General features: G+C 32.0%; 1 protein-coding gene across 3 annotated transcripts in view; it reads left to right on the top strand.

The window, feature by feature from the left end:
• The first annotated feature begins 106 nt into the window (after window positions 1–106).
• Window positions 107–10,982, top strand: part of LOC148611865 (E3 ubiquitin-protein ligase LRSAM1-like) — a 28,952-nt gene continuing 18,076 nt past the window's right edge. Inside the window, exons 1-5 of one of the 3 annotated variants that reach the window (XM_088592817.1) lie at window positions 107–250; window positions 7,356–7,589; window positions 9,004–9,057; window positions 10,095–10,139; window positions 10,488–10,631. In XM_088592817.1, coding sequence (XP_088448943.1) covers window positions 7,383–7,589; window positions 9,004–9,057; window positions 10,095–10,139; window positions 10,488–10,631 — 450 coding nt within the window. In that variant the 5' untranslated portion in view covers window positions 107–250; window positions 7,356–7,382. Of the gene's footprint in view, window positions 251–4,727; window positions 4,749–6,234; window positions 6,258–7,355; window positions 7,590–9,003; window positions 9,058–10,094; window positions 10,140–10,487; window positions 10,632–10,982 lie in introns of those variants that run through there. The other 2 variants (XM_088592819.1, XM_088592818.1) reach the window with 2 other exon arrangements.

The following is a 10,982-nucleotide window of genomic DNA, read 5'->3' as shown; positions in this document are numbered from 1 at the left end:
GAAAAATGAATATGTAGGCTTGTTGAATCAAAGCGTAAACATGGGGAGTACTTTTCACACAAATCGTTTCATACTTTTTTTTAGGTTTTTAGACGAAGTAATTTTCATATCACGTGACTTTGTTTTTTCTCAACCTGTGTACTTTCGCAACATTTGTGTGTTTTGTAATTTGTTACAAGTTTCAAGTATGGTTTGATTTTTATAACAATCACCTTTACATTTAAAAGATACAGTTTTGATTTTCTTTTTGGTAAGAATCGATTATCAATTACGAATTTCGATATTCTTTATTCCCTATTATTATGGTTTTCACTGCCCAGGCCTTAGCTGCGAAATCGTAGCTCTTGATCTTTTTTTTTTGATTTTGCGATCTAGAAAATACAAAAAAATAGTTGGAGCTACGTTTCGCAGTTCTTTAACATGGCATCTTACCCAACTTGGTGCACCACTGTGGTTTGCAGTAAGGTTTTCCGTATTATAGCCTGACAACCCCAGCATGTAACACGCTATGGGTACCCCATTCAATCACCTGGGGCACACAACCCAGTTACTCTGTGGGCAGAGCGCCCTAGACCCTGGCTAGGGTTCTGAGCACTATTTAGTCGGCTTTTACAACCTTAGCGCTGCTACAGCCTATTCATTTGAAACCCGGACCTGCACGGGGCCTCAGTGATTTGAATCTATTCACTGGTTAACAGTTTCTAAGTCACCTTAGAGTATTGTGAAAGGGTGTGTACATTGTGTATATTAGAGGGAGAAGTCACTTGTAATAATCTGTACAGCACTGCTGTTGCTATTTGGCTGTTTATTAGCCAATTTTCTCTAATTTTTCTCAAGTATTTATTTTGCTTTAACACTTTTGTGTTGCTTTTATCACCTCAGTTTTAGTTGCTTTTAGTGCTAGTGCTATTTATTCATCTGCTTCTATTTTCTTTATTTTGCTTTAACGCTTTTGTATTGCTTTTAATCACCTCATGCAGTTTTAGTTGCTTTTAGTTCTGAATGGCAATGGCTATTTTTAAAGGTGCATTAGCTGTCAAATTTGTTCAGTTTTGATTCTACTGAATTTTGCAGATTCAAAGAATTAAGTTTGTAGTAATGCAATTGAAGCAATAAATATCGATAATACCTACAGAATGTTGTGAAAACAACATTTTTTAATCAGAGAAGATTGATACATGTAGCTCTGATCTAATTATTTTTTGCCATTACTTCCGAAGATTGCCGACAGGACATTAGCCTCAGTTAAAAATACTTTAACCTTGGTAAAAAATGACAATAGCGGATACACAGGTAAGCACGTGTCTTGTTTTCATTTCATTTCATCTATTTCTTGTTAGTTTTCAAATACATGTAAAATATGACCATATTTGAGCCACATTATATCACAATACGTAATTTTAAAAGGATCCTTGTATTATATTCGAACTTTTTTCTTTTACGGCTTGAGTTCGTCGGTCTTCCTTGCCGTTGAATAACCACTTTTGCTTTGAAATCAGATTTGTTATTAAAGAAGCTATCCTTACAGCACATGCACAGATTAAGGTCACCAGAAGTCACATGCATTCAAATTTATCTAGGTCGATTTTTTGTAATGCAAGACAAAAAATATATAGACACCTATTTCATGCATTTAATGCATTTTATTTGTGGATATCAAATAAAATTATACAGGAAAAGTACAATTTATTAGAAATGATTCAAAGTTAAGGTACATTTCAACAGAATAAAAAAAATCAGAAAATTACAGCTAATGCAGCTTTGATAAATGAGCTATGAATAACAATAAAATCATGATGATGTCCTGAGAAAGAAATATCAAAATTTTCATTTTCATAAACTATACCCCAGTAAGCTGTTAATCATTGTGTCTTTGTGTTTAAATATATTAATTTACTACCAATTAAAAGATTAAAGAAACTAAAAGTAATTTTTAATACATAATAATGAGTAAGGAATACTTAATTAACAGTTAAATGATGACCGAATTCATTAATTTTCCTTAAAAAATGATTAGTACGATGTCTTCCTACATCCATGTTCCCTGTCTGTGTTTTTCAATTAGATTTACATACATCGTAACATGTATCTTACAGTTTTAAGTAATGGGATCGAATGGAAAGGTCATTGATAAGCACCCTTAAATCAGAACTTTTTTCATTTTTATTTGAACTTTGAAATTTGTACAATTTTGTGTCCAAAGTAGTTTTTGTGTTCATAATAAAATATAAGTTTATCCACACTTGCCCTAAGTGAACAGAGTTCAACATGCTGTGGTTGTATCATGCTTGGCTCCATTGAGCTCTTTATTGATTGATACTATAAAAGTTTGGAATGTAGTGGTGTCAAATTATCAGGGTATCAGACTACTTAAGCTTTGGACTATTGTGGTGTCAGACTACTGAAGATTTGGATTATCTTGGTGTTGGACTGTTGAGGTGTCGGGGTGATCCTGTACTGTACACCGGCTATTATGATACTGTTTATGTACATACTCATTATTGCAAAAGCATCAACAGTTCATTGTAGTTGTATAAAAATAACTGAATCTTTAATTAAATTAATATAATGATGAATTCTAAAAAAAGTGGAGGGTTGTGATTACTCTAAAGTACTTTGACCTAGCCACATTTTTGCACCTGTCTTGAGTTAGGAATTTCTGGCCTCTGAATGTGTTGTTTCGTTATCACTTCCAGTTTACTTTTATGGTGCTGGTGTATATAAGGAGAAACAACTTGCTGTACTTGAGCCTGGTGGGGTTGTATTCTCTTTGAGATATTCATCTTTTTCATTCTTGTTTTACCTTGAGACATCTGAGATGTGATCATGTCACCAAGATAATCCTTATTTTGATTCAATGTCTGAACTATTTTCTGATTTGGAATTTCAGACACATACACTGAATCTAAATAAGGATTAGTCACTATAAATTTTACACTTCTGTTGATACAATTCATTGTAACATAATTTCAGATGCATGTAACCATTAATGTGCAGACAATATAATTAATTTCAAGTTCACATATCCTTTGATGTGCAGACAACATTTATATTATGAAATGGTAGCAGATTTAAATATTATGCACTATAAGTTGTGCTAATTACCTATCTACCTATCCTATTCGTGCCCATTGCCACATACATGTAAAGCTGATACCAGATCCCTCCATTTGTGTCTGTCTATGACTATCTTTTCCACTTCTTTCCTGGTCTTTCCCATTTTCTTTATTTCTCCCTCTATAGTCCTCCTCCCAGTCTCTCTTGCTCGGCCCTTGTTGCTTTTTCCTTCTGCTGGTGTCCATTTCAGGGCTGTTTTTATGATGGACTCATTTCCTTTCTTGATGATGTGGCTCAGCCATCTAAATTGTCTTTGCTTTATCACTATAGCAATGTCTTTTTGTCCTGTTCTTATATAGGTCTTTGTTTGATCTTTTAATGGGCCAATAGATTTTACATATCTTTCTGAGACATTTTATATGGAAGCCAGATATCCTTTGATTGTCCTTTTATGTTATTCTCAGACAATCTGCACCATATAGCAAGACTGACAGGACAATACTTTGGTATAGTCTGATCTTTGTCTTTTCACTGATGTTACTAGATCTCCATATTTTGTTTAGTTGGTGAAAGAGTTTTTTGTTTTTGGGCTACACATGTACTAAATGTACTCTTTAACCTCTGTTGTACAAAGCTATAAGTCCCTGGTGAAATTTTCACCATTCTATAACTACTACATATACATGCTCAATGAAAAATAACCCTTTTATTCATTGTGGAAATGATGAATTTATTTAAGAGTTTGTGGTGATCATTTAATGTAGTAAACCTTTGAACTCAGATTTGGACCAAAAAGGGGTCAGAAACAAGTATTTTCTTTCTTATTTCTTTATGATACATGTTACTTTGGTAAAAGTGATATTGTATTACATGTACAAGAAACCAATCCCCAAAGGAAAGTAAAGATTGATTTTGGAGGTTTTGACTGGAACCATCTAGGAACAATTAAGGGGCCACTTGGATTCTGGTAAATTTTTTATCCTGTGTCAAATGTCTACCAAAATTCAAACCTACTGTACATGTATATCAAGTTTGAATGGTGTGTTCACACTTGCCAAAGCTGGGATGGGTTTGATCTCTGCAGTTGTATTAGGCTGCATCCTGAGTAACATTTTATTGGCTATGCTTTGCTCATATTTGAAATCTGAACAAAATTTTTCAGAAAAATGAATAGTCCATCATTTCTTATTGTTTATACTTCATGTAAATATATTTACTGTATTTTGACCTGAATGAAAAAGAACATATGCTGTTTGATTAGTTAGTATAATCACTATGTAATATACACGGTATTGTTCATTTGCATAATTTTGTAACTGATCTATAATCAGAAATGATGATTTCAAAATTATAATTTAATTATTAATCTTACTACACTAAGGCATAGTTCTACTGACTTGGGGGAAAAGATCTTTGTTTTGAATTGAAATTGAACAAGACCATATTATGTTCTACATGAATCAGCATATTGAATTATTGATCCCAAGTCTAGAATCCCAATAGATTTACATAGTAGTGAAATGATTCTGGAATATTGACAAGAGTGTCTGTGTATGCTAGTTATTTCTCTGTTGTATGGGATTTTTATCATGTATTTCGTTATTGGATTTTAAAAATTGGATGTACATGTAATTTGACTGTTTACATTGTATATGGGTTATATGTTTGACACACTGTTTATGCAGTGATGGGTATGTATATGTTTTTGACATTTACTTATAAACAAACAGGATAGCCAACATGTAATCTACTTTAAAATGTAGCAAAGTTAATTATTCTAAGGAGTTTGATTTATAATTACTTCTAATTTGCTAACTGTTACAGTTTTGATGCTTAATCATCAATAATCCCTAGAGAGATGTTTTGGTCCATATTCTCCTATTAACAGATACATGTACTTAAGCTATAATCACACTTCAACAAAGGTTTATATACATATACATGTTATATAGTTGACATCAACATACAGTTAGTGATGTAAAGCACAACATTAGTGAAACAGCCCCCTCTCCAAAAAAATGTGCAGTGCTGTTCAAATACCATTAATAACTGCATCATAACATGTACATGTAGATTGAAGAAAGTGTACTGAAATTTTTAATGGTATAAAATTCAATATATGACATTCATCATACATATCTGTAAGTTAGTACTAGTAGTATACTATTAATCTGGTATTGCATGATTCTCCAGGAAACTTGGAAATAGGGAATAACGTAGCGTTCCAGATTAGAATCATGTGAAATGTGAAACCTTTATATTTGATAATTTGTTTAAAATGTTACGGTAAACAGAAGTTAAGATGTGGCTTTTCATATAACCCTTGGTCTTAGGAGATATATAAATTATATGGAATGTATTGTGGAAGTCAAAATTAAGGGAGATAACTGTAAATGACACTGAAATTCAACAGAAATTATTGGATTTTCTATATGAATCATCTAAGACCAGACAGATTGGAATGAATAGTTATACTTTTCGTCATAAAACATCTTAATAAAAAAAAATAAACATGTAGCTTTTTTTGGATGTATCACATGTAATAGAAGTTGCATGTTTCTTACAAAGACTGCTACTTAAATGTCAATGAGATAACCATGCAATCAATCATAACCAAAAAAAAAACAGCAAGTGGGTCCTATTCAGCCTACAATATAAAGTATGACTTCAATAAAATGATAAGCTCTAATACACTTATAAAAGTTAAATAAAACTTATGAAACCAACAAATGAATAATGGGAACATAAAATGATAAAACTAGAGAAAACACCAGTGAGCAGGGAAATCTATTTTTTAAGAATCTAAAGAGCCAATTCTTATAAATTAATTTTAAAACATATTTTTATTTTAAACATGAGCAAAGTAGCTCTGAATTTAACTGAATAAGGGCGTGTCAATATTTTTTATCCATTGAGATATAATAAAATCATTTTAACCAATCAGATTACAGTATTTATCTCAAATTAATTTATTTGACTATATCATGATCCAGTATAACCTACTGATAAAACCTGACTAGTATATACATTTGTATTCCTTACTTAGGATATCTACATGTATGGAAAGAAATGGTTGCTTAGTCAGTCTGTCTGTCTGTCCACTCCTATTCCTTATTTGATTATGGTCTACAGATAGGATCACTTCATGATACTAGGTTTTGGCTGTACATTTAGGAACATATGTGTAATATTTACATAAGGTACCGTTACATTGCTATGATAGTACAGAAATTGGCTTGAAGATGTTACTGAACCACTGCATTAATATACTTGTACCTCCCTTTTTGCTCTATTGATATGGGTAGCCGTCCATCCTTCCATCTGTACTTCCTACCTCCCTTCCATTACACTAGGGGACCCATCTCCTATGCACTACTCCTCCTACACCATTGAATGGAATTGAATGAAACTTTCAGATTTTTTTTATTATTACATGCTCCCATAATGCACCTCCTATTTTAGATTTTGATTTGAATGAATTCAGGGTTTCACATATCAACAGATAGACTTTGCCTTTTGTTGATAAGGGAACACGGGAGGGGGGGGGGTGGAGGGGAGGCATCTCTCATCTATTACTCCTCCTTCACCACTAAATGGAATTGAATGGAACTTTCCCAGAATCTTTATTACATTTTTCCATTGTGCAACTCCAATTTCAGATTTTGATCAATATGGAAGTCAGAAAGTGCATGTTATCAAATGAAGGGGTGGTGCATATCAAGTTAGTGAGCATTTCTCACTGTTTTTCCAGTTTTTATATATATTCTATTGGTTTGAATGAACAAGCATTAAGGTTTTGTAGTTTTCAATGTGTTTATTACATACTAAGATGATAAGATCTTGTATACTGTTTTGATTCACACTAATCTTTAACTTCCTGCTTTATTTATTTTATTTATTGATTATGAATATAAAAAAGTAACGATAACAAGAAATGAAAAAATCTAAGACTGTTGCTGGAACATTAAGATGTGTTTTTTTGCAGGATTAGTTTTAGTCTATCATTCAAAATTTTATACTCTTGTAAGTGGGTCAGGTAGCCAGATATAAAGGGAAATAATATAGACTACCACAGATTCTCCCCTTAATCCTCTAGGCTCTTAAGGAAGATTGTAACATCAAATGTATGGAGTAATCCATGTTTTGATTCAGGTAAATTTCCCCCTACTAAAATACATATGTACATCATACATGTAGATGTACCAGTATTTAATGGCTGAATTTCAATACTTGGCATACAATTCTAATGTTATTTATGTCTCTTTCCTTTATTAAAACTTCAACTAATTTCATTGTAGGTATTTATTTGTTGTATGCTGTAGTGAATGGGACATCGTATGTCAAAAAATGGAAAACGGTCATCAAGTAACCTGACGAAGGGCTCTAAGTTGTCTGCTGGTAGTTCCTTCCCAAATACTTCTACCCCTGACGGACCTCGACCTGCAGGCTCGAGCAAATCAAATAAGAAAATGCCTTTCTTAAGATTTCAAAGTTCAAAGGCAAAGAAAAGGTACCAGGACCAAATGTTTGAAGTAAGTTGTCTCCCTTGATCTTTAACACTCAAAAAATTGGTGCAAAGTTTTTATCATTTTGGAAAATTTTTATTGCAAATGAATGTCACATTTAAACACATCTAATACTGAAGAAAGTTTATTGAAATTGAAAGAAATGAACCACATTTAACATATTCATGATATTGATATTTGTGGATTTTGTTGAGTGCACATATTTGTGGGTATCAATTTGGGTTCAAAAATTGATTTATATAATGTTAAAATAAATTTTGTGAAGATTTATATGTTTACAGTTTTGAAAGCATGCTTTTTAATAATCAGTGTTTTTAGATTTCTGAAGTTTCTACAGGTCATTGAGACAAAGCAGGAGTGCAAATTCACCATGGAATATAAAATCTTTAGCTTGCATGAAATATAAGCTTCACAAACTAATGAAAAGTCGCACAAATTGATACCCACAAATTTAAGTGGTTCTACAGTTAATTCATCTTCAGAGTTGTTGGCTTTGATGGTAACAAGACATTTTTTTTTCTGCAAAAGTAATGTAAATAGATTATTTTTTGGTATTTTTACAGATTTCAACAGATAAGCATAAATATAGGGCATCATGAAATTGATAACCAGTATCTTTTTTACCCACAAAAATTGATGCTTGTAAATGTTCATTTGTCAGAATCCCCTTAATTAGCAACCTCAAAAATAAATTTGTTTAATGAACCATATACAACTATGTTTATGAGTAGAAATACAGATACATGTTAAAAATTCCATAGAGACAAGGATAATACAGATAATTATAGTTAAAGATTGGGTATTGATTTTGTTTAAGTGTTAAACAGATCCCACATGTAATTATGGTTTTTAGTATACTTATTACTCAATGTGTACTGATTTTATATACATGTATGTTTTTTTTTTTGATTTACAGATCTACTCTAGATTGCTATCTACATCAATGTTTAATAAGGCTAAAACATTTAATATTTTAACTCTTATTACTGTAAATGTATTAAATTTCATGGTGTACTTACTTTCACTATAGTCATGGCGGAAAGAAAAATGCAAAAATAGTACATGTGAAATATTGATCTTTAACATTATACAAGTATATAACACTGTTCATTTTCTAAAACCACAGAAGTTCAATATACACAAATATGTTCACTTGACAGAATTAGCAAAAAACTAGCAACCAGGAAAATTAAAATGTTTTCAGTTTTAACAAGTTGAAATCTCTATAAAAAGAACTGCACATTACTGTTTCTCAGAGAAGAATCAGTAATATAGATATGGTTTCTATATACATGAATTGTTTTTATGTTTGTTTTTCTAGTTCTTTCTTTGATGTCAAGATTTAGATATTGTAAAAACTATTGTTTCACTTTTAACTTAAGGATTAATCCTCTTTCTCAATTCGTCTTTTTTTTTTCAGGCTGAGAACAACCCTGAACCTAGTATTGATGTCTCTCATTGTGAGCTTGAAGAGGTAAATGGTTCTGACTACTGAAATATATATTCTGTGAATCATTCAAATGTACTCTTTGTATGATACATATCAACTCCATAGTCTCTTGGGAGCAATTTTACGAAAGTATGAGTAATCAACGTATTAATTTTTGCAGTGTATAAATTTTCGCTATTTTTGCACTGAACAGAAAAGCATAAAAAATAGTATCAACAAAATTGATATTTAACACTCTATAATGCTAGTCATATTTGGAAATATGATATCTCTGTTCATTTGAAAAAAAAATGCGAAGATTGGCAACTGCGAAAAATTAATTTTGTATAGAGTACTTTAAAATCTGTTGTAACTGCTTCTTCATGTTCTTTGCTAAGCATGCATCACATAGAAGATAAAGTAATCTTTTGCTTCTGTGAGTTGGCACATTTAAAGTTTGGCTTAGTTTGTCAGACTAGTACCAAGCAGAGTCTGTTTGATTGGCTCATCATGTCAGACTAGTACCAACAGGGTCTGTATGATTGACTCAACATGTCAGACTTGTTCAAAGCAGGGTCTGTTTGATTGGCTCAGCATGTCAGACTAGTACAAAGCAGGGTGTGTTTGATTGGCTCAACATGTCAGACTTGTACAAAGCAGGGTCTGTTTGATTGGCTCGTCATGTCAGACTATATAGTACCATGCAGGGTCTGTTTGATTTATCAAGTTGTAATTGAACCTTTCATGTTTTGTCATGTGACATAATACTACTTCCAACGGTAGGGCTTGGGTAGAACAAATGAATTTGATTTACTTTCTAAGGTAGGGCTTGGATAGAACAAATGAATTTGATATACATGTACTTCCAAAGGTAGGGCTTTGGTGTACTGAACATTCTTCAGGCATGCTCATCAACATTCAACAGTTAACACAAAAGAGTCAAATAGACCATGATGCCTTGTTGTGCACAAGAAAGAAATGACAAAATATCTTATATCAAACAGCACTTACAAGCAGAAAAAATGTCCTGTAGTTACATTTTGTAAGTGATAGAAATATAACACTCTCTCAATTTCTTTTAGATAACAGATGAATTATATGCTACCTGTAATTACTTACAAAAAGAGGTATGTCAGAATTGTACAGATCTTGTTTCTGTGTTGTGATTTGTCACCAGAGTTCTTATTAATAATTCATGAAAACAAACTCTTTCATTATTGTATTATTCTTGTCCCATGAATCAGGAAAATATATTTTTTGGCACACACACTGGTCAAAAGGATTGTGATGTGTGCAAATGAACAAACTAAGGTGGTTTATGTCAGAACTCCAAATCCCATTAATACTTCAATATTTTTTATCAGTTCTATTTTGTAAGATAACCATTCTAAAAATTTGGTATGTTTATCAATTTTATGCTGTTCAGACTAAACCTTGTGAAATTTTAAATATTTGATTGATTCCATGTATTTTAGGCCTTATTACTGAATGACAATTGGTTGTCATCTTTAAACAAACCGGAGAGGTTACGTGACTTCAGAACACTCAGGGTTTTAGATCTACACAACAATGAAATCAAACATTTACCTGATAACATCAATCAAATGGAGAATTTACAGGTAAGATCATATTGAAGACAACTCCACCAAAGAGTGAAAAACAACCAATATCACGCCTTGACAAGAATTCTAAGTCTTAAATTTGTGTATACCATGTAGTACAGTGAAAGTACTATTGTTCTTTGGGTACCAATTTTCATGGTTTTCGTGGGTAGGCTGAACCACGAAATTTAGTTCCCAACAAAAAGACGATTTCCATTGATGTGTTTGCTTAAAACCACTAACTTGTATTTCTTCCCTAATCCATTAAAATTTTTATCCATGAACTTAAGTACTTTCACGGTAGTATGTCAACTAGTTTTCATATCTGTTATTCAACGATATCGCTACTCAAGCTCAAGGGTTAACTTT

The sequence above is a fragment of the Perna viridis genome, chromosome 7 (genome assembly GCF_037379345.1).
Source record: "Perna viridis isolate PV_CMFRI_1.1 ecotype Kerala chromosome 7, ASM3737934v1, whole genome shotgun sequence".
NCBI lineage: Eukaryota > Metazoa > Mollusca > Bivalvia > Mytilida > Mytilidae > Perna > Perna viridis.
The sequence above is the reverse complement of the archived record's forward strand: the minus strand, read 5'-3'. Positions and strand labels throughout refer to the sequence as shown.